Source organism: Strigops habroptila, chromosome 15 (genome assembly GCF_004027225.2).
Source record: "Strigops habroptila isolate Jane chromosome 15, bStrHab1.2.pri, whole genome shotgun sequence".
Lineage (NCBI taxonomy): Eukaryota > Metazoa > Chordata > Aves > Psittaciformes > Psittacidae > Strigops > Strigops habroptila.
In genome coordinates, this window is record NC_044291.2 from 284,858 (window position 1) to 307,316 (window position 22,459).

At 53.8% G+C, this 22,459-nt stretch overlaps 1 protein-coding gene across 3 annotated transcripts; it reads right to left on the bottom strand.

Annotated features, from left to right (window-relative positions):
• Positions 1 to 324: 324 nt before the first annotated feature.
• FAM163B (family with sequence similarity 163 member B) lies at positions 325 to 21,408 on the bottom strand. 3 transcript variants are annotated; one of them, XM_030507325.1, is made up of 4 exons: positions 21,127 to 21,408; positions 19,775 to 19,888; positions 2,885 to 3,000; positions 2,080 to 2,719 (listed from the first exon to the last, which is right to left on the bottom strand). In XM_030507325.1, exons 3-4 carry the CDS (start codon positions 2,975 to 2,977, stop codon positions 2,330 to 2,332), a joined length of 483 nt encoding a protein of 160 aa, XP_030363185.1. In that variant the 5' UTR covers positions 2,978 to 3,000; positions 19,775 to 19,888; positions 21,127 to 21,408; the 3' UTR covers positions 2,080 to 2,329. The 3 variants fall into 3 exon arrangements, with proteins under 3 accessions (XP_030363184.1, XP_030363185.1, XP_030363186.1); XM_030507326.1 differs by lacking the exon at positions 21,127 to 21,408 and adding an exon at positions 20,215 to 20,265; XM_030507324.1 differs by lacking the exon at positions 19,775 to 19,888 and having other exon boundaries at positions 325 to 2,719; positions 21,127 to 21,358.
• Between the last annotated feature and the right edge of the window lie 1,051 nt (positions 21,409 to 22,459).

Below are 22,459 nucleotides of genomic sequence, written 5' to 3' on the forward strand. Positions count from 1 at the left end.
AGTGGCGGGCGAGGGACTGTGGGACCATTGCTCTGGGTTAGGGGCTCTTTGGGGCTATGTGTGCAGCTTTAGGAGCTGTGACCCTGAAGCTTCTCAGGAGTCTGCAAGTAAAGAGGTCTGATGCTGTGTCAGCAAGAAAAGGCCTTTTCTTGCTCTGTGTTTCTGCAGGTGCGACTTGAGGCTGGGCCAGAGGCTCTTCAGCATCCCCTGTACCAGTGTGTGCACCGCAGTTACCTTCACCAGGGAAACGCCTGTGCCTATGTGGAAGCTTTGCCAATAGCCCCCCATATTTGAAGATGCAGGGACAGAAAGGGCAGCCCCAAAGCCCAGGACAAAGTCATTTATTTCTTTTTTTTTCTTCTTCTCCCCCCCCGCCCCCCCACCCCCCATGATTCCCTGTACAACAGATCACCAGTTAAAGGTTAGTGAAGGCCAACCAACCCTCTGCTTAGTTTTCCAAGCTATAGAGGAAGGAAGGAAGCGAGGAAGGAAGGAAGTAAAGAAGGAAAGAAGGAAGGAAGTAAAGAAGGAAAGAAGGAAGGAAGGCTGGTGAGAGAAGTACAGTCACAAGAAATGCCAAGAGGAGGACTTGATGCGTGGAAACGAACCCGGTGAGCACTGTACACGGGAGCAGGGTCCAGGCGGCGCCGACCCCCAGAGCAGAGGCATTGTGCTCCGGGGATATGGCACCACACGGACCAAGCCCGGAATATTAAACACATACGAAACAAAACCCAGCCCCCTCCCACCCCAAATAGACCCTCCCCAGAGAAAGTCAAAGATACGCATTTGCAAAGACTGACTCGTACTTCAAAAGATTTGCTGTGGAATTAAAAACCGTCATGGTTAAAAGTAAAATGTCCAGCTGGGTGTGTACAGTGTGCGGGAGCTGACGGGGCTGAAGCCACGGCTTCTCCTTCCCATCACATCTTTAAAATGGAGCTGATGCAGAGCACAGCGCCGAGGCCATCAGAGTCCTTTTGCAGCCAGTCCGTCCCCCGCCACTGTCCCCAGGTCCAACGCGGTGCTTTTAATCTGAATAATGCACAATCCAGGAGAAGGAGAGTGTTCTGTCAGACAAACTGGGAGCAGCATGAGGCTGGAGGAGGGAATCCGGACAGACAGGAGGAAAACCAGAGCAGGAGCATCCCCACACAGCACATTCAGTGCAGGGGACATGGCTCTGCGCTGGGCCAGGCTGCCTAGCCGTGGGAAAAGGCTGGAGGAAAAATGCAAAAGAGGTGCTTTGCCTAAATCTGTTTTGACACATTCCTGGATGGACAGAAAGTGTCATGGCTTTTTTTGTTAAAAAAAAACCCCACAAATGCATGTAAGAATGTGCATGCAGGAGGGTGGGCACATACATGGTCATGGTCTTGCTTGCTCTGTGCTCAATCAGAAGTCACATGTGGGATTCATTATTTGAAGCAGGGGTGCTGATTATTCGGAGAGGGCAGCTGTGGGTGTATTCCTCCATCCGAAATTGCACTGTGTGTTATTCCCACAGCCAGGCAATACAATAGGTTTGCAAACTGCCCTCCCCAGCCCAGCTCTGCTGGGGAGCCATGGGGCCACCCTGGGGGCTCCGGGGGCAGTGCCGCGCTCCCACCGGCCATCCCAACCCTGAGGGGACTGCACCTCACACCTGGGAATAAGCGACCAACATGAGTGAGATGGGCTGGGCATAGGGCAGGGCTGTGCGCACACACACACACAGGGCTGCACTATGGAGCAGTGCAGCAGGGGTGGCAGGAGGGTGGGCAAAAGGACCCTGCTTTGCAATGGACATGGGGGGGTCTGCGTGTGTGTATATATATATATATATATACACACATGTGTGTGTGTATGTGCACTAGAGCCAGGCGCTGTCGGCTGCAGCGTGTCCCCACGGCCCGGCAGCAGGCGCCTGCTGACTTGCAGCACGAGCCCTTTTGCAGCCAACCATGTGCCCCATCACTTGCTCGTCAGCGCTCAGCCGAACGGTGGGGGGGGGGGCGTTTACTCTGTATAAAAGGATGCACAATATCAAAACCCTCTTTATAAAAGGAAAAAAGATGCAACGCAGCACTAGAAAACCTTGTGTCCCAGCTGCAGCTGTCCTCCCCCATGCTCCCCTATTGGGTTTGGTTTCTTGCTACCCCTCCGTACTGCCATTTAGCATGCCTCTGCATACAGAGTGCAGAAACACATTCATTTTTTCCCTTTTTCTTTCTTTTTCAAAACTCTCCCATGAACTGCTGCAGCAGCAAGGCACGCAGTGCTGCTGCGGGCTGCGCTGTGGCGGCGGCGAGGCGCAGTGCTGCTGCGGGCTGGGCGGGCAGCCAGCACCTCACACATCTGTGCTGATGCTGCGGCTGCGGGAGAAGGCCTCGCGCATGGCCGAGAGCCGGTTGGGGTTGAGCGCCTGCAGGTTGGCCACGCTCACCGGCAGCTCCAGGTCCTCCTGGCTCACCGTCGTGTAGCTCACGCGGTCGCCGCCGTTGTGCAGCTCCTCGGGGGGCTCCTGCAGCAGGAAGGTGGGGGGCTCGTAGGGCGCGCAGCTGGGGCAGCTGGGCCGGTTCGGCGCTGGCTTCTTGCTGAAGGGGGACGAGGGGTAGAGGGAAGGGCCGTTGGTCAGCACTATGTTGCGGTTGCAGTGGAGCGGCGGCATGTGGGAGTGCACAGCGAAGTCGGGCTCCTCCTCGTCCTCCTCGGACTCATCCTTCTTGCAGCAGTAGTACTGAAATGAGACAGTCCCGTGGGGCTGGGGCTCAGCTGGGTCCCGACCTCCCACCTGGCCACCGAGGGGCTGCTCCCTGTGTGCCAGCCCCAGAGACCCACAGGCAGGAGACACCAGGCTCCCACCCCACTGCAGCACCCCTGGGGACACGTCCCCCAGCCTTACCTGGAGCCTACAGTAGCAGAGGACGGCGATGATACAAAGCAAAATGACAGTCGCTAATATTCCACCTGTGATGACCACGGTCCCGGCTGTCATCCGCACTCTTCTCCATTAACAGCCTGCAAAAGCGAGCGCAGGGGGTGACAGGGTGTGGGGGGGTCTGGGTGAGCCTGGCGCCAGGCGATGCACCGGGATGCAGCTCCCCAAACCCTCAGCTCAGGGGGCTGGGCACCAGGAGGGCTCTGTGGGAGGTGATGGACAGGATCAGGCCAGATCCTGGCAATGGGCACCTGTGAAAGCCATCAGGGAGTCCCCATCCCCACTAAATGCCACCTTAGGGGTGCATGGGGATAAAAAAAGCTTCAGGTAGTGGATGAGGAATTGAGTTAGCAGAAGCTGTGGGGTCACATCGGGCTATTCTGCATGCAGGACTCAAGGGAAATAGAACCTTCTGCCCAGCACCAGCAGATCACAGGGCACCCTCCTGGCTCCTGCCTGGTGGCAGAGAGCTTCAGCAATGGGAGAAGGAGCTTTGCTGTAAGGATTTCTGAGCTGTACACATTTTTCTCTGAGCCTATAATCCATTTTCCCCATGAAAACAATGTGGTATTTTAATTTGGAATAACTGGAGCTGCTAAGTGAGCCTTTAATGATGGCAGCGACAGGCCTCTCCCCTCCTGGGATGTGTCTGCTGGCTGCAGGAGGCACCAAGCTCCTCGCCTTCACCGTGTGTTGGTGGGGGCTGTGGGGACACCTCAGGATGATGTTTCTGACAGCCTCAGGCAAGCTGTTCAACCCCACAACAGCAAACTCTGCATCTGGGACACAGTGTGCTGGGCATCACTAGGCACCGTGGCTCAGCTCACCCCACGTTTGCATTTTAGGGTATCACCAGCACCCTTTTCTCCCTGGAGTGTCCCTTAGAGGAATCCACATGCTGACACAGAAGTGGTGGTGGTGGAAGGTCCCTGCTTCTGGCACTGCTGGTCTCACCCAGAACATGAGACCTGCAGTGCCAGCACAGGTCTTTCTCTGAGCATCCCTGCCCCAAAGGCTCGTGGGAGGACTTGAATTTCCTTCCATCCCACACAGAATAAGACCAAGCTCTTTGCCCCAGGAAGGATGCTGGGGAGCCGCTGGGGAGACCTGCCTGCAGTGATGCAGACAGCAGCACTAACACCAGCATCGCTCCACAGCTAAAGCTCCAGCAGCACTTTGGTGCCACAAACATCGGGCTAGGAACAGAAGTGACAAATTCAGAGAAAAATCATACCCTGACCACCTACCCTACAAGTGCTTTAGCAAAGCTGGCCCCCAGCTCACGCTATTGGGTTAAAACAAAAAAACAGCCATACCAGACCCAAATTACTTCAGCACCCGAGGAAAAGCAACCGTATCTGTCAGGGAGTTAACTCGCTTCCAAAGAAAATAAATCTGTGGCATACTTTCAGGCGCTTAATGTCCTGCTAAAGTTGGGCAAGTGCTGAATGGATAAAGCAGTATCACATTTTATGTTGCTGCTGAGCAGCGCTGCAGGAGGGAAGGTAATTTATAAGGATGTCTGAACGCCTTCGAGCAGTGCAGCCACGGGGCATGTGCTGGCCAAATCCTGTCCCATTCCTCGGGCAAAATGCTCTGAGGAGGCTCGTGGGGGGGAACACATTCAGGGGAAAGGTTTGTAAAACAGTGCACTGCCTATTTGGAAACTTTGATTCCTGTTCAAAGAGGGATGAAGGCTGCAAACCTCAGGTGCTGTGAGCGCATGCATGGGACCGGCAGAGCCGGCTGGAAATGCCTGTCCATGGGCTGCTCCCATTTGCAATCACCATGTGGACATGGAGCCCAGGGCAGGGCCGTGCAGGGCAGGCGCAGGACCTGGCTCTGGGGTGGCCGGACTCAGCCCTGCAGCCTCTTGGGCGCTCCATCGCTGCCCAGCACCTCATCTCCTCGCCAGCCCAAGGTGTGCAGTGACAGGCAGGGCTCTGGCAGGGCTCTGGTGCCCCGGCTCCCTCGCCCAGGGGACAAGCGAGGGCTGCACAGAGCCACTGCTCTCGGTTTCTGTCCAGCTGCAGCCAGGGGACATGGCACCGCAGCCACCGCTCCATCCAGAGCAAGGCCGTTTGCATTTTGCTCTTTTATCCCCCCATAACATACTTGTCTGATTAAAGCTGCGTACCTGGAAGCATTAAACTCTCCAGCATGCAAAGGGCGAGGAAAGCAGAGCATGCGGAGGCCCATAAGCAGAACAATTCCTGTCTAGACCTCCTTTTTACATTTGTTCCTAATTTCACGCTCCACAGGCTCCCAGATTCATATATTTAGTAATAAATATCCTGGTAGAAGGAAGTGCTTTGCAGCTCTGCTGTGGTCTTGGAGAAAGTATGCAGGAGCCCTGGTATGAGGAATGCAGGCACTGAGAGATGCGGTCCCACCAGACGGCCGCTTGGCTCCTTCCTCTCCCTTGGTAACGTTAGGAGCCCTCCAGCTACCGAGGATGCCTGAACCCCCCCAGCCCATCTGCCCCATCTGAATCCAGCCCCCAGCACATTCTCCATCACTGCCAGACAGCAGGGAAGGGGCTGTGGGGGGATGTTAACTCCGCACAGGCTGATTGCTGCCAGCCCTGGAACCCTTTTCTGTAGGAAAGTGGTCCCAGTGCTGCAGGGCGACAGGATGGTGCTTCTTGGGGTTACTGGGAGCTGCTGCACTGGCTTGGGTGCAACGCTTGGGTGACACACAGGAGCTTGGGTGCAACACTTCCTCCTTCCCCAGCACCCTGCTTTACTTTCCCAGTGCACGAAGGACGGGTCACGCTGCAAAAACCAGTGTGTGGTTGCTCCAGGTTGCTCCTGGGTGAGCTGTTTGGCTTTAGACACAACCCTTGTACCACATGCCTGCTTTTGCCGGGGCTTCTATTGCTGCAGCTACAGCAGCACCATCCCTGGAGCCCTGCAGGTGCTGGGAAGTCCCAGAGTGTGAGAAAATGGCCTTTCCTATTCCTTGCAGCCTGGAGAAGACACAAGCAGAGCTCCCACCAGCTCCAGTCCCAGACTGGCAACCTTCTTCCTTGCTGACATCCCCTGCATGGCTGAAGACATTCACTATTCACTAGGAGCCAGGACTGCATTAGCCTCCGCTCCCCTCTTCACTTGGGCACTGCTATGAGGGACCATTGGAACTTCCTAATGTGCTACAACCCAACTCAGGGGGCTGGAGGAAGCTTCTCAGGAGCAACAGAGAATGGGAGGGCACAGAATTGCACTTGATGATGCAGAAAGGAAAAGGGGGGATGAGAAATCATCAAAAGTCACAAGCTCTGTGGCTCTTGCTCTTGGTGGTCAATGTGGCCATTTCCCAGCTCATCCATGCGCAATGAATCATGATGCCAACACTTCTGACCAAGTCCCACTTCAGAAGAAAGGAAAAGCTCAACAAAAACCAGGGAAACAGGAGAGCATGAGTGATGCTCGATGTCTGAGATGCCATTTCCCCAAGCTGCTGCTGCTGCTTTCTGCCCAGAGCTGAGTGCAGGCAGCCCAGAGTAACAAGAAATCACACTACAATAAATTGGCAAGGGTGGAGCAGGCTGGATCTGAGCCCTTGATGCTGCAAAGTTTCAGGGTGAGCCGGGCTCACCCTCCCCTGTTCTCCCTCTGGTGCCACCACAGAAGTGCCACAGCTCTGCCCAAGGGTAAACCCAAGAGAACATCAGTGCGAAGGAAAAGCCACCGGCCGGCCAGCAGCCACCAGCCTGGGAGGCAGAAAAGCAGCAAACAAGTTAGGATTCAAAACCAGTTTAGTGGCAAATACAGCCTTATTTCTGCATTTCCCCCGTTCCTGTAATCCTACCCAGTCAATGAATAAGAGCTGCTGCTAGGAGCCACCGGCAGCGTGCCAGCGAAGACGTCGCCCTGCCCGAGCCAGCAGAGAGGGCAGCTGCCAGAAACACAGGCAGAGGACGTGGCTTTCCATATGAAAACCACCTTGAGCAGAAGGCCCGCATCACTTTTGTTTGCTTTCTCTCTCTTCCTCCTGACAGCAGCGCTCCTGGCCTGGGGGCTGGTGCTCTGCAAACAGCAGGGAATTAAACAGCCAGGCCTGATGGGGGGCTGTGGAAGGGGAGGGGGAGCACTGCGCCTGCAGGCCCATCACTTCAACAAGAGCATCTGAGCATCCCTCAACACAAGGACAAGACGACACATGTCTCATCGATCCTTCCTTGTTTCAGCACAAGTACTTCCCGTGTGGGACCCCCTGTATCTCCAGGCACCCTGTACTCCCAAGTTTCTTTTGAGCATCCTATGAACATAGGGCACTTCAATCCCTGCTCTCCCCTGTTTGGGGAAGGCTACTCACAATTTCCTAGGCTCATCCATAGCAGACGGGGCCTCCTGGGTGCTGGAGATGCCTTGGGGACCCCAGCAGCCCTGCCCTCCTATCAGTACTCACCAGGACTGTGCTCGTCCCATCTCTGTTTGGACACTGGCCCTTTCCAGAGCAGCCTCTGCACTCAGGAGGGGCTTTCCTTACCCAGAAAATAGGTGTTTGCTCCTGCTGATGTCCAGAGCAGGAGCACCACATTTCAAAGACAATCTATACACAGTGCCTGATAAATTATTCAGCAGATAGGACATTGCTGGAATAGCGCTGAGCTCTGCAGAACAGGATCCTGGCCACCTCCAGGCTCCCAGGCGGGAGCTCGGGGCAGGCTGTGCTGGGGACCAGGGGAAGGTGCTGAGAGCTGGGCTCTCTCAGTGCTCCCTCATGCTGGCTTTAGAGCCCTGGCACTGAGAGCTAAGCCTGCAGGTACATCAAGAGTAGTGCAAGATGCACGTTGGGCTGATAGGGGGCTGTAACCCCTGTATTTGCATCAATCATATCCCATGATAAACTCCAGCCAGAGACTGCTCCTCTGCCCATTCTCAGCTCAGCCCTTACAGCCAGAAAGCTCTCCTGTGCTCCCAGAGCAGTGCTGATGGCTGGCGGATGCAGATGGGGAATGGGGATGCTGAAATGTCTCAGTGACCTGCTCCGTTCATCTGTTATTATCGTCCAATATAATTATTATATATCATTAAAACCCATAATTTTATAATCCAAACTGTTCAGTTAAATATCGCATGGCAGCCCAAAACCTCCTAGAAAAGCCACTGCTTTTCTGGTAGGTTGTATCAGCTATTTCCAACTGGTGAGGACACACCATGTACATACCCCTGCAAGTGTCCCTGCCAGTGGTGGCAGTGCCAGAGCAGCTCATCAGCAATGAAACCCAGCAAAGGGGGCGCAAGCTATTCGGGAGATATCTCACACAGCAACTGCCACTCGGAGTTCTGGGTTTTCCTAAAGCTAAAAAAAAGCAGAAGTTTGCGGGACAGTTAGGGATCCCCTCCCACCGATTGCCATTATTAGTTTTTAAAGCAGAGATTAGCTCTTAGTGAGCACACTTGAGCAGGCTGCTTTCAAAGAGCATCGATCTAGGGGATGCCGGCCCCAGCAGCACGCGAGAGGGAGTCTGTGCTCTGCAGTGACGAGGCAATAATGTCATTCAATACAACCAAATCACGCCTAATGAAAAATAATATTTGCACAGCTCATCAAAGTGGCGTTGAGGCTTCCCAGGCACAACTGCAGGCGTGAATTTCAATGACTTCAGATGCTGAACAGAGTGCAGCAGTACTGCCGGGAGGGATGGGGAAAATGCTCATTTACCTGGACAGTGCTTCCCCTTCCAGTGCGCCTGGGGCCATGTGAAGGTGCTGCTATCTTGCCCCAAAGGTACTAGAGAAGGTGTCTGTGGACAGTTCTGCATCATGTGGAATAAAGCAGAGTACGTTCGCCCTGCTCTGCCCTTCTGACTCTCTGTAAAACCGTACAGACACATCCTGAAAAGCATCAACGGGGATGCTAGTGACATTGGCAGGGATGCTAGTGACATTGACAGGGATGCTAGCGATTTGGTGCTGCCCAGCAGTGCACCACTGAACATCAGCCTACACTGTCATCTGCCCAGGAGAGGTAAGCCCAAAAACCAGGCACAAGGAAGAAGCTGCTCCAGATGTGATGGACTCACCTCAGGTCCTACCCGTGCACAGTGAGCTGCTGCAGGGGCTGTCAGGATTTGAGAGCTGCTGCCAAACCACACCAGACGGTTTTAACCTCCCCAGTCCCACCTTTCTGCTTTCTGCTTCACATTCTGCTTAAGTACCAGGAATTATTTCCATACATCAGCTGGCAAGCAGGCCATAATCCCAAACACACATAAGCAGCCTAAACTCCTTCAAAAAAAACCCCAACCCAAACGAAAAAACAACCCAGAAAAGAAAAAAGAAAGACAGGCTCTGCATCACTTAATCACCTCCTGAATTACAGGTTAGTCAGCCTGAGATCCTAGCATCAGAGAGAGCAGGGTTTGGTATTAGCAGCTTGAGATAAGCTACCGCAATCACAGCAGAGTGGGAAATAAGTCAGTGTGGGGAGCATCCATCAGCCCACCCCAGGGTCTGGAAATGTCCCCTGGCCAACCTGAAAAGCTGGGGTTAGCTTACTGAGAACTAACAACAAATCTTACTCCTGATCAGTACTTTTTCCTGCCCAATTCACCAAGCAGGCATCGCTCCCTCTCCATCAGCATCCCACGGGAGAGCTCAGCGCAGCCCCCAGTAAGGCACCGTCTGCTGCAGCGCCCACAGAAAGATCAAAAAGCCTTAATTGTTACAAAACGCTGCTGAAATGATGCACCGAAGGCGGAAAAAGGGAATTTGTTCTTCTGAAAGAGCAACTCTTTCCAAAATTGCTCCATTCACCTGGATTTTGAAAGTTCTTCAGGCTGAAAACCAGCCACTGCTGTCCCAGGAGCCCAGCGCAGCCCAAGGAGCCCTATGGGACCTGGTGCCTTACCTCAACAGCTCACAGCAGCTTTCCCACTGTCCCGCCTCGCAGCAGATACCTGTCTCATGGCTGACACAGGGTTGGTGGGGCATGAGGATGGGAAGAGACTCACACAGACGCCAGCTGAGCTCCTGGCAGATTCCAGCCCTGGCTGGGCACTGGAGCTGCCTCCCGGCCCTGGCTGGGGTGAGTCTGGCACTCCCTATCACAGTGGTCCTCGGACAAGGCTCTTAGGAGCCAGGGACACTACGCAGAGGGTCTGGGTACCCTCTGACGGCCATGCAAAGCAACAGAAGCAGCCACCCTCATGGTGGCCTCCCCAGCAGTGGCTGCTTTAGCTCCAGAGATTTGTTGGCTCTGGCCATGCAGCGACGTACGCGTGGAGCCTCATTCCTATGGGAGACACTGCAGCAACTGGCCTGGAGGACATGGACTGAGTCAGCCCTGCTGAGATTCAGTCCTGTGCTATTAGAAACACTATATGCTTCGAAGCCTGTGTTTGTGCCTTTTAGGCTCTGGCCCCGGCAGCCACAAAGCCACGCAGCCCCCTGCGCAGCACTAGGAGCAGCAGCCCCACTGTGCACCAGCCTTTGTGCAATACCTCAGCTAAAGCCCTGGCTCAGCCCTCGGCCTCTGGCCCCAGCTCCCCTCTGGCTCTGGCAAACGAAGCAGTACCCTGCTGAGAGGGAAAGCATTGCTATGCCAATGCCCATTTTACAGACAGGGATACTGAGCCCTGGGCTGGTTAAGGCTCTGCTTTTGAAGCTAGGTTGCTTGAAATCTATCAAACACCAGGCCAGGCACTGGGTAAGCAGTAAGCTGGGATCAGCTCCACTCTCCTTCCACCCCCTATGCCAGTAGTTGGGAAGGATGAGTCCCAAACCTGACCTGGTGGTTCCTGCAGATGTCCTGAGGTGCAGATGAGCCATCGACCAGGGGCTGGGGAATGCACCGTGTATGGCTCCATAAGCAGCAATAAGCAGTAAAAACAGCAGCTCTGCATTTCCAAGAGGTATGAACACAGCTCCTCAGGATGGGAAGAGCTTCAGCTGATTAAAGTCCTTGCAGCTGCACAATCACTCATTGCTCAGGATTCCCTGAGATGGGAGCACCATCTCCTTGCTGCTCATGAAATGCAGCAACCTGACAGCTCCAGGCACCACCTTCCATCCCACCACACTAGGGTGCAGGAGGGAGACCAGCACCCCTCTGACCTGTGCTGTTTCCTGAGCTGCCCTGGGCTCTGCCTCTCCATGCAACCTGCCTATTCCTCACGAGCTCCTCTGCCCTTGTGACAGAGTCCCTGCAGCCTGACCGGGTCTGTGTGAAGCGGGTGACTCCCAGGAGCTGCCTCCACAACCACCCGGCACCAGCAGCTCTACCCAGCATCAGCAGAGATATATGATGCTGCCTTAAAAAAAAAAAACAAATCACAAAAAGGGGAAGGGAGCTTCCATAGTTTCCATAGCTACAGCTTTACATTGCTCTGGCAGAGGCTCAGGTTCAACCCATGTAATGAGAAGCAAGCAGAGTGTTTTTCCCACTCCAGCCATACAAGGCAGCATAGTGCATGAATAAAGAAGTGGAGAGAGAGAAAGCTCAGTGATTCTGGAAATAACAGCTAAATGTTAAGGACCAGGACGTGAGGCTGCCACTAGCACTGTGCTCCCTGCCCTGTCTGTCCCATCGCTTCGATGGGGCATGGGCTGCATTTGCAGGAGAGGAAGGAAGGAGACCTCACAGTCCCCCCTTGTCTGCACAGTGAGTGAGACACACCTGCATGTCACTTGATGTGGTCAGAGGCTAAAATCACTTCATTTAAACTACTGCCCACATGGTGCTCCCAGGGTTGGACATCCAGAGAGACAGGAGCTGGCACAAGCAGTGAATCTGCACAGATTTAGTGCTGCTGCCAATGGAGTCACTGTCCACAGGACCTGGGAACATGGGGTTTGCCTTGCTTTTTATCCATGCCTCATACAACAATCACACACTTAGGGCTGGTGCCAGCACAGTGGCTCATGCAGAAGGACACATGCATTTACATGCACTTTGGTCATGAACAAGAGAGAGAAGGGCTTCCTCATTGCTTGTGACCAGGAGTTTTCCTACAGGCAGTAAAATCTCCTTATGTTATCCTTTTCAGTAAGGATTTATCATTGCTGCATCAGGGGAATTAATACAGACTGTCTGAGAGGGTAATTTTCAGCATCTTGGCAATTTACGGTGAGCCGGTTCCAGTAAATTTTCCTTTTTTCCCACCTTAATTCTGTCACAGCTTTTCCTGGGAGATGAGAGGATGAAAGATCTAACTCAGAGGAAAAAAACAAACCCACAACAACAAAATGATACACAGAAAAGAAGAAAAGATCAAGTAATTTATATTGCTCATCTGAAAACCATCGTAAGGCTAATAAAGAATCAGAAAAACCTTCACACAAATTGTTCTACTCACAAGCATGTGGCCTTAACAGAGCTGCTGGGATCAAATGTTTGAAATATTGACTGTTCCCAGGGACAGCATCTCTCAGAAATCAAAACACACGTGATGGATCTTTTTGTCCAGCATCAGCACCAGGACGATGCAAGCCCTGTCTTTGAAATGACTCCTTGCTGTGCGAGAGGCCCTCGAGAGCGATGTGGTGGCTCGTGCTCCCGCACGCTCCCTTCTCGCCAGCCCCAGGAGCCAGAGCAGCGCACCCAGCGGCACAGGGAGCTCCCACCACTGTCACACGTGTCAGGCTCTGCTCTCCCCAGCTCCTCGTGTCTGCAGCAGACCAGCTTCCCCAGCAGGCTGCAGTTTCTGCCTTCCTTGCTTAAATGATGCCTGACTTGCAGCACTCAAAGGACTAGAAAACACCAAGTGTCTCCTCTTTGAAAGCCAAGCCTCAGACCAGTGCATGAATCACCCCTGAGCGTCCGAGCCCTTCCTTGGCCTTGCTGGAGGGCGGACGGGGCAGGGAACCAACAGCAGTTGCTCTTGCAGTAGGATGGGCTGCGCCCCCCGAAGCCACCGGGTGTCAGGTCGCTAAACCCCCATGCCATGCAGAAATGGCTCCATCCATCCTGGAAAGCAGGAGGAGACTCACACACCAGCACTTCCCCACTCCACCCTATGAATCCCGGCTGACTTTCACCCCTCTTCACTTCCACCGTGAGCTTACTTTGCTTGAATGCCTTTGTTTGAACTTGTTGGGAATTGGGTATGTTGTACTGTTAAATAACACTTTCTGCCCCAGAGCTGACCTTGCAGGTGCGACGAACTGGCAGCCCATAACTGAAGCATCACAACCTTTCACTGAACCTACACTGATGTTCTGAGCTCTCTGGACATCACCCCTGGACACCACATGCTGATGCTGTAGCACCACAAGGAGCAGTTCATTAACAGCCTGCCTCAATGGTAAACCATACAGAAACCTGAAGTTTAAGTCTTACAAAACCCAGACCTGTAAATGTGCCCTGAGCCTGGGAGTGCCCTTTAGCAGACCAGGGCCCATCGAAACGCAGGCGCCTGACTCCAGATGGAGCTCTGCCTGCAGGAGGTGCCCCTCGCAAGGTTAAACAGACCACAGGTCTCCTCTGGGAATTGGGAATACATTCACTGCTGCCTAAAGCACCGGCCTGTTTAATAAAACACCCTGCAGCCTGGCTGCCTCTGCGCCTGACAGCGGAGGGACCGTGAGTTCCTGCTATGAGCACGGGATGCTTCTGATGGGTTGAATTAGGGTATTGTGAAACTGCACTAGGTTGTGATGTTCAGGTTACAGGCAATGTCAGCATTCCTATCAAACAAAGCACATCTTTTCAGGTTCCTGCAAACGTTCTCATCTGTGTTCATGTTTGGAAATATTCCCTTTTTGAGAAAAACCCAAGCCCTGGATACAGCAAGAGCGTGCCAGCATTACATATTTCTGAGGCTGGGCAACTCTAATCCTCTGAGGTCAACAGCACTGCCACAGCCCAGCAAAATTCATGCTTTATATTCACTACCAATCAAGCCAGACAGTATTTTAAAGACCAACCTTTTGTCTGTCAATCCTAACATTCAACAATATAACACAAGATTTACAAAGGTACCCAGAGAGCAAGTAAGATCAGTGCTTGGTTTCTCAGAAACTGGTATCACAGTCTTGTGTTTTCTATAACCTATGCTATTTTGTTTAAAAATACAACAAAAACAAAGATGTGATGCCAGAAACACAAGGGAAAATATGTGCAACCAAGAAAACCCCCCTTTCTGTGGGCTGAATCTGCTCCCACGAGCTACTGTGAGAATCAGGAATAACTCTTGAGAAGACAGTAATGCTGAACTGTTGTGGATCAGCAGCAGCAAGCTGGAACTGTCTAATATTAATTGCACACATATTATGCTTGTCTTTCAGGGGTGACGCCTGCCCACGGGATATCACATCCTGCCCTGGCTGGAGGGATACCACCAGACCCTCCCTGCACAGCACAGCAGTAGCATCCTGCTCACGATCCGGAATTATTACCCCAGCCCCTCCTTTGTGTAATATAACAATAAACCCACAGAATTCTCCTAATAGCAAACCCATATCAACATGTACTATCCTTCCCTCCCAACTCCACTCCCACTCTCACAGCATGGCTATTTTTCCCCAGATCCCACCACTAATCTTCCCAGGGCTTAGCTACCCAGCAGGCAACACCAATCAAACCAAGACACCTCCTTTTCCTTCCACGAGAGCCTTATAAATTGCATCCCTGTAAATCCCTGCTTGCACTGGCTCGCAGAGGAGACAGAGAGATCCCCAACAACAAGGCCGTGCATTTCCTCAGCCGGGGCACGGTGGCTCTTGCTCAAAACCAAGCCTCTGTCAGCCTCCATACTGTATTTTCTTCCCGGGGGGAGTTTAACTCAAATTGACACAAAAGGCACCATGTCTCGCTATGTAACTCACGTATATTGCGTAACTAAAGAGTGACAACCTGCACAGTGTTGTTCTGTGCATTCAAGGGTGGGAAACCAGGAGGAAGAATGAGCATCGCTGCCTGCAGGGTAATGCAGGCAGACCTCCCGGCACTGCACGGGCTGTAATCTAGCTATGGAGGCAGGGAACTCATAAAGGAGAGGCTTAATGGTTTGCCAGAGCTCAGGCAGGAAGACCCACAACAGGTCTTAAAATAAATCCACACCAGAAGCAAAGAGAATCCAGATGTAAATTGTGTGGCAAAGCACAAGCTATATCCCTGCTTAAATGGGGAAGCAAACGCAGGTTCCAGGGTAGCAGCTCTGCAAAGGGTTTGCACTGTCCCTGCTCATCATCTCAGAAATACTGCACTGATTTCTAGGGAAAAGAACAAACAACCTGGAGGAGTGAAGGTGGAATATTGGGAATAAAAATGAGCAAAGCTATTTGTAGGCAAATTCTTTTTCTCACAGGAAACGTAAGAGGATGCTTTAGCAGTGCTGCGACTCGCAGGCTGTAACGCAGCCGCTGGGGACTCGTCTGGCGCTTGCCTGTGAACTCCCTGTCTCCCAGCACACTCCTGCTTCACCACAAAGCACCAGCATCTGTGGAGCCCATGTACCAGCTTTTACAGCAGTCTGATTATCTCCCTGTTGTGATTGGTGCTGGTTTGCGAGTCTGAACCTCAAAACATTTTGGTCCATTTCAGTTGAAGTGACCTGAGCTGGAGGGAGGTCGGGGGGGGGGGGAGGGTGGGTGGATGATGACTTCTGGATCCATCATGAGGCTGCGGGGCCCCCAGAGGGTTTCCAAGTAGCCAGATCACCCGGCAACCTGTGTATTCACCTTCCCCCAGGCATGTGCTTTCCCCTTAGATCTCAAAGAGCCCGAAACTCTCCGTGAGTAAAAGAGCCAGCCTGGCTTTGACTGATGCCAGCTCTGCAGGTACGGGCAGAACAGGCAGAGCTACACGAGGCCACTTTGGTCCACATGGTCCAGCCTAGGTTTCCAGGCAGCTGAGGAACAGGGGACTGCTCTGCACAGGAAAGAAATGAAACCTCAAAGGACTTTTCTTCCCAGTTTACTAAAAGTCCTCTCCAGCAGAAAGGAAGGAAATCCCATCTGTGTGGTGTGCCCACCGCTTGCAATTCCTCCAATATAATAAGCTTATGAGCTTCTGCAGCTCAGACCCTTTGATGAACTTGTACCAGGAGAAAAGCCATAGCGTGGCCTCAAAGCCATACCTAAAGCTGGCAGCGTGGAGGGCTTCGTCCCCCGTCTCGTGAGAAGATCATCTCCTTTATCCCCTGCCCAAGAGAGGCCAACCAGCGCAGTCTTGGAGGAGCCTAAGCTGGAGTTTGGTAGCAATTTAAAGAAAAAAAACCTACAAGCTTTTTCACCAAAGCCTATTTTTCAGGCTGGCAGCTTCTGACGGTTATTGCACCACCTAAGCTTTCTGTAATGGGTACCTAGGAAAGGAAGGAAGCAGAGGACTTGGCTGCAGAGCAGGAGCAGTGGCTGACCCATGGGAGCGCAGGGCAGGAGCACCAGCACATGAACAGGACGGAGAAGGCAGGCTGGGCTGTGCATGCCCCGAGCATCCCTGAGCATCTCTGAGCTAGCACCCACTGCTGGGGCTCCCTGCAGCGCTGACACAGCCTCACGGCAGCACCGAGTGAAGCAGAGGAGGGCTGGAGCCAGTCTTGCTGTGGGCAGAGCGCTCCAGTTGGGCTCTGGGACCCCACGGGCACCCTCTGATCTCCCCCACCTCACACAGAGAAAACCAGTGACTCGCTTTCCTCCCCATCACAGCTCTCCAAGGGGCATGAACCCAACGGTGAGAACTGATTGTGTTTGCCTGGCGCTGAGGTAAGAGCCGGGAGCGATTTCTGCCGGGAGCGGGTGCAGATGCAAGGCCAGTGTGAGTGACAGCAAAGCCACGTTGCTTCCCTCCTGCCACATGTGAGCAGCATCCGTCACCCGGGCGAGGGAAGGGAATGATGCTGGCACTCGGCTTCTGACGAAAATTCACTTGCCCTCCTTTCCCTTGTGTGCAAGGAGGCTGTTGGCTGGGCAGGGACATGATGAATAAAGCTGTGGGCTGCAGAGTGTCTCCTACAGTGGCCTCGAGTGCTGCAGCCCCCCCTTCCCTGCAGAGCCGCCCGCTCTCTGCTCAGGTGCTCAGCAGCGGCTGCTCTATCCACTGCTTGTACTCATTTTCTTTTCAGAGCCTTGGGGAGGACTCCTTCTCTCACCCTCCCTGCTGATGTGAACCCTGCTGCCCTATTATGCTGATCTCAGGCTGGTTTTCACTGTCGAACTGCTGGTGGTCCCCTCTACGTCCCCCGCCTGCGCTTCCCACAGCCAGGCACACATTTCCTGGGCTTGATCCAACCAGCACTGAAATAAAGAGAAAATCTCCTCCTGTTTTCAGGTTGGATCAGGTCGCTGGCCTGGCAAGGATGGGCTGAGACTTGCTTTTGGGTTTCTGCTAACTTTCCTCTAAAATGTCCTTCAGAAAAAGGCAATTATCACAGCGCCATTAAGGCTTTACCCATTGCACGGCCAGACAACTTGCCAGGAGTCTTTTAAAATGACCTTTAAACAACAGACCCTGTCTTGTTTACTGCATGTTTCTGAACACAACAGTAATGCATCCAGATGTCACCCGTGTCTACCGTAGGCCTGGCTATTTCTGGAAACACACCACAGGCAAATTGCTTGGCTGATGTCAGATAGTGTTGTAGGGGGAATGTGACAAGTTTCCATCTCTTTGACCAAAGCTCAGAGACGGTTCCAGGGCGGCGGAGCTGCGTGTGCCTCCACCTTGGCCCCTCTGGCGGCTCCCGTGCTGGATCGGGCAGAGCTCCCACACTGCCATGCTGGGTGTGCGCTGCTGCCCATGGCACGTGTCCTGCAGGTCAGTGGTGGGGAGAGAAGCACTGGAGGCACCGAGGAGAGGCTGAGCTACCTCATGGCCAGGCAGACCGGGGGAAGATGTCTCAGTGCCATTTATTCTGCATGAAGATGAACACCAGCTCTAACCCAACACAGGCGCTTGTTTCAATGGGCAGGATAAATCTCTGCCTGAAGCGGGTGAACAGAGCTGCCCCAGCCCCTGGCTCATCACTTGTCTCCACTCCTTGGCCTGCCCAGAAGAGCACCAGGGTCATCCCAGGCTGCAGCTCACACCACTGCCCTCCAACTGCACTGAGAAATCCGTACTCTTGGCCATGTAGGATGGGGCAAAATCACTGGTGTGTGACTTTGGCCTAAATCAGCTCCGCTCCTGTCCCCACCTTTGCGCTGCCTCTGACACAGGCACCTTGAGAACCACACAGTCCATGGGAGCCAGGTCCTCCCTCTGGTGCCCTGAACTGCTGTTAATGGGTCATGGCTGTTATTAAGCTTTCCAGGGACAGATGTGCCCAAGGAGTTTCAAAATGTTATTATGACTTTTATTCTACAACCTTTCCAGCTGACCTCTGCTCAGGGCTGCTCTCATGGGAATCACAGGTTCCTGAGGTCCCAGCCTTGTCCAGGTTGGCCACAGCTGTGATCTGAAAGGTCTGAAGAGGGTCAGAGCCCATCACCCAACCTATTCATCATCCCTCTGCCAATCTGTGGGGCTGGGATATATGCCTTTTTCACAGGCCAAGGGTGAACACACTCTGCCTACTGTAATAAATTAGATCATGAGGACAGAAGGAGACAACATTGTCACGGGAAGAAGTGTAAATTAGAATGGGAACAAGTGGCAAGCTCAGCCCAACACCTGCCACCTCTCCCCATCCCTTCCCTGCTCTTCAATGTTATAAGCTGCATCACAAGCTGTGGCTGCAGGAGCCCTGCCAGCAACAAGCACCTCTTCGCTGGCCACATCCTTATCCATATCCATGACAACACAACAGCCAGGTACCAGAACACGGCGAGCGAGAAGGTAGCAAGTCATCTCCATTTCTTACACCAGCACCAATGCAGCCGGGCACTGCACAGTCACATGGAAAGGTCTGAGTTAGGTAAAGCCCTCACAGCTTGGCCAGTGGCAAAACCCTCCCTGACCCATGTGCTGGGCACCGAGGACGTGTCCTGACATGCCCAAAAGTTGGGGCACAGACTTCTTCAGCCTGCAAGGATGCAGCTGAGCTCTCTGGGCTGCACTAAATGCTTGAAAGAATTAAACTCCTTTATCTCTTTGAATCTGGTGCCCAGAAGAACTTTGTAAGGCTTCTACAGGGGTGTTCAGGCATGGCTGTAGGGTCAGTGGGTGTCAATCAGCTTTAGACATGGAAATGGCTTTAGAAAAAGTTGGGTCAACATGCCACTGACAGCAAAAGGGTCCACTGTCACTTAGTCACTTCTGAACATGTTCTTCTTACATTGCAAAGCCCATGAGACCAAACCTTCAGGCTTGACTCTCGTGTCACCTACATGAGGGGCTAGGGACTGCTGCAGTTACAATGGAAAAGGATCAGGAGATGTGACAGTAGAAGGATCCAGGCTTTGCTGGAAAACAAACTGAAACATGGTGGAGAGCCAGCCAGTAACCACAGCGCTGGCAACGTCCTGCGACTCTTGTGCTCAGGTAGGCACAGGTATTTAAGAGCTGCCTGTATTTGTACTGCTGTTTCCTTCCCTTCCCCTCACATCCCCGTATCCTTCTAAGTGAGAACCAATGTACTGAGGGGTGATAAATCAACATCAGTCACTTTGCAGGGGATTTTGTTGAAGTTCTTTGTACCTACTGAGCACCAGCACCATTCCTGTCATCATCCTGCACAGAAATCCTGACACAGAGAGGAAGGAAGCTCACTTCTAATTACAGCTGCACAGTCTTTAAGGTGTTTGAAGTCTCTTTTCACCACCTGACAGCCATAATGCATCTTCCTGCTCAGTTCAGACAAGACAAAAACCAACCGCGAAAGGCTGCAAACAACCTTCCATTGTTCACACACCATCGCAAGGGGCGAGAGCCTAACTACAGGTGTGGGGGCAGCTCAGGCACCCACAGGGTCACACACAATTTCTGCAAACTGTTTTCCCTTAGTAGCATTGCAATTTAGGTGCTTACTCAGTGAAGACAAATCCAGTGACCAAAACCCCATCACATCGGGTCCGTTTGCTGAAGTGAGGCCACCCAGGAGCACCGTCTGCACTCTAAACACTGGGATATCCACCAGGGTTCCTAAAATGACAGACACCCGTCAGGGAAGACTGAAGCACGTGATTTTACCTCCTAGGTCTTATGCTGATTTCACTGCTCATTTTAGGCTAGGAGACAATCTGTTGAACCTCAAAGTGCAGTCTTCTCTTACCTTTAATTTATTCTGTCAGAAAACTGTCTACCTTAATGAGTATGAGCACACCCCCACTGCCTTCCAAGTTTGGTGATCTGTTATGTCAAATATAAATAATCCTGTCTGAAACCAGGCGATACGGGGAAATGAAAAGCCATCTTCCCCTGGGGGATTTCTTTCTCCCTCCCACAGCCCCCCCGAGCCCGCGGACTACCTTCAGCATCCTGAACAACGTCCATGTGCCTCGGAGAGCGCAGACCTAGACAGCTGCTGTATTAATGAAATAGTGGTAAAAACCAACCCACAGATAATTGTGCTGTTGCCTTCCTCACGTTCAACCTGGAGTCCTCTCCATTACCATTGCTTCACTGTGTGTGAGCAAGTGGTGGTTTGCTGCCTAACCTGGGGCTGGGGTGGTCTCTACAAACTCCTCTGGATGGAGTGGGGGGTTCCAATGTCCTTTGGAGCCAGGACACAAGATAGAAACAAACCCTTATCCTGGTGAGATGCCCAGACAGGCTACCAAGAATGTTCACTTTCAGCTCCATGCTGAGGGTGCAAAGGATGAGCCATTCCTGGGGCAGAGAAGGATGCGACCCAGGCAAGCCGGGGATGGGGACAGCTTTCCCACCCCATCCATGAGAGATGCTTTCATGACTTCCTTCATAGGCATGCCTTTGAAACTAAAGATGCTGTAGGATGAGGGAAAACCAAGCCTGGAGCACCCTGGTATTTTTCATCCTGGTCTAAGGCAGCGGGAATTGACCAATCCCCCTGAGACCGGCTGCTGGGGAGCAGATGCTGTGCAGTTCTCTGTTCCCTGTTCGCTCTGACCCTGCTTCAAATCTCTTCCCGGCCCCAGCTCCCGCTGCCGGGGCTGTCCCTGCTTTCCCCCTCGCCGGCATCCCCGCGGGTTCCGCCGGTTCCCGCGGAGCAGCCATCCCGCCGCTGCCGAACGGCGGCACAGGATGCGCCGGGGGGGTGGTGAGGGAGAAGTAAACAGGGCAGAAGCGCCGCAAAGGACCCCGGCGTGGCGATAGCCGGGGACAAGGAGGCCGGGGACCGGCAGTGCGTGTGCGTGTGCGGTGCCGGAGCCCCCGCGCCGCTGCCCTTCCCTCCCGCTTACCTTCAGTGGGGGAATTGTGCCGGATCTCGCAGGTGAGGACCGCGGCTCCCGAAGCCTCCCCTCGGAGAGCGCCAACGCAAACAAGAAACAGTTGAAAATAATTAGCAGATGATGAAGATGAACCCGCGAGGCGCGGACGCGGCTGCGGCGTGGAGCGGAACCGGCAGCAGCCACGCTCGGCACATGGCCGGGCCCCGCAGCCGCGGCTCTGCGGGGGAGCTCCCCCCTCCCCGCCCCGCGCCCCAGCGCCGCCGGGGCCGCCAATGACGGCGGCGGGAGCGGAGCAGCCCCCCCGAGTCCCGCACCGCCCGCAGCATCCCCCGCACCCCGCCCGGGCCCCGCACTCCCTTCCAAGGATACCGGGATGCGGGCCTGAGCTGGGCATCGCGGGGGAAAGAGCGGGGAAGACCCGGGTCGCCCCCCATGGAACCAGGTCATCCCCGTGGAACCGGGGGACTCCCCCTCACAGGGCTGGGAACACCATAGTTTGGCCGAGGGAGCTTTCATCCCCAGCCCAGGGAAAGCATCCCACCTCCTGCAGGGAAGAAAATAGAAGAAAATAGGAGAAAACCAAGGGAAACCCCACAGCATTCCCCGTTTAGCCCCACAAGGGTCCCGGGGCACTTTTACACGTGCTGCAATTTTGTCCCATGCATGTTTCTCGGGAGCTGTGCTGAGGGTTTTGCTGTCTGGTTTCAGTACAAACCACCCCTGGGATCTCCTCTTCCCAAACCCATGCCCGTTCCAGCACAACCTCAGCTACTGCAGAAGTCCTCATCCACAGCTTCCTCCGAAGTCACCGTTATCGTACAGGGCACTCTGGGCACTCGCAGTGGTGATTCACAAGACGTCCTTTGTGTCACGTCCCAGAGCTGAAAAAAACAGTGTCTGGTAACAACAGAACTCGGGATCAACCCCGGCAGTTGGAGCTGGCATCTCCCCTTAGCAGGTTGGCAACCTGCAGAGGCACTGGCACCAAATGGCCTGTCCCAGCCATGCAGGGAGGTTGTCCCCGTCCCCAGGCTGCTGTGACAGGGAAGCAAAACCTGCCCCAGCTCTCCCGCTGCACCCCTGAGCGCAGCAGCCACCCTGCGCAGAGCAGCACCTTCGCTCCCCGGTCACAGGGGATGCTCAGGGTGTCCGGAAGGGCCCATTGCACACGCTGCCATCCGCCTTGCCTGCTGTCACCCACGTCATCTGCAAGACATCAGCCTCTTTGGGCCACAGGGACCCTTCTGCAGGCCACTGCCGTGGCCAGCCTCCCGGTGACGCCACGGGGAGGACAAGCATGTCCAGCCTGGAGTGCCTCTGGCTGTCGGGACGTGTGACTCTC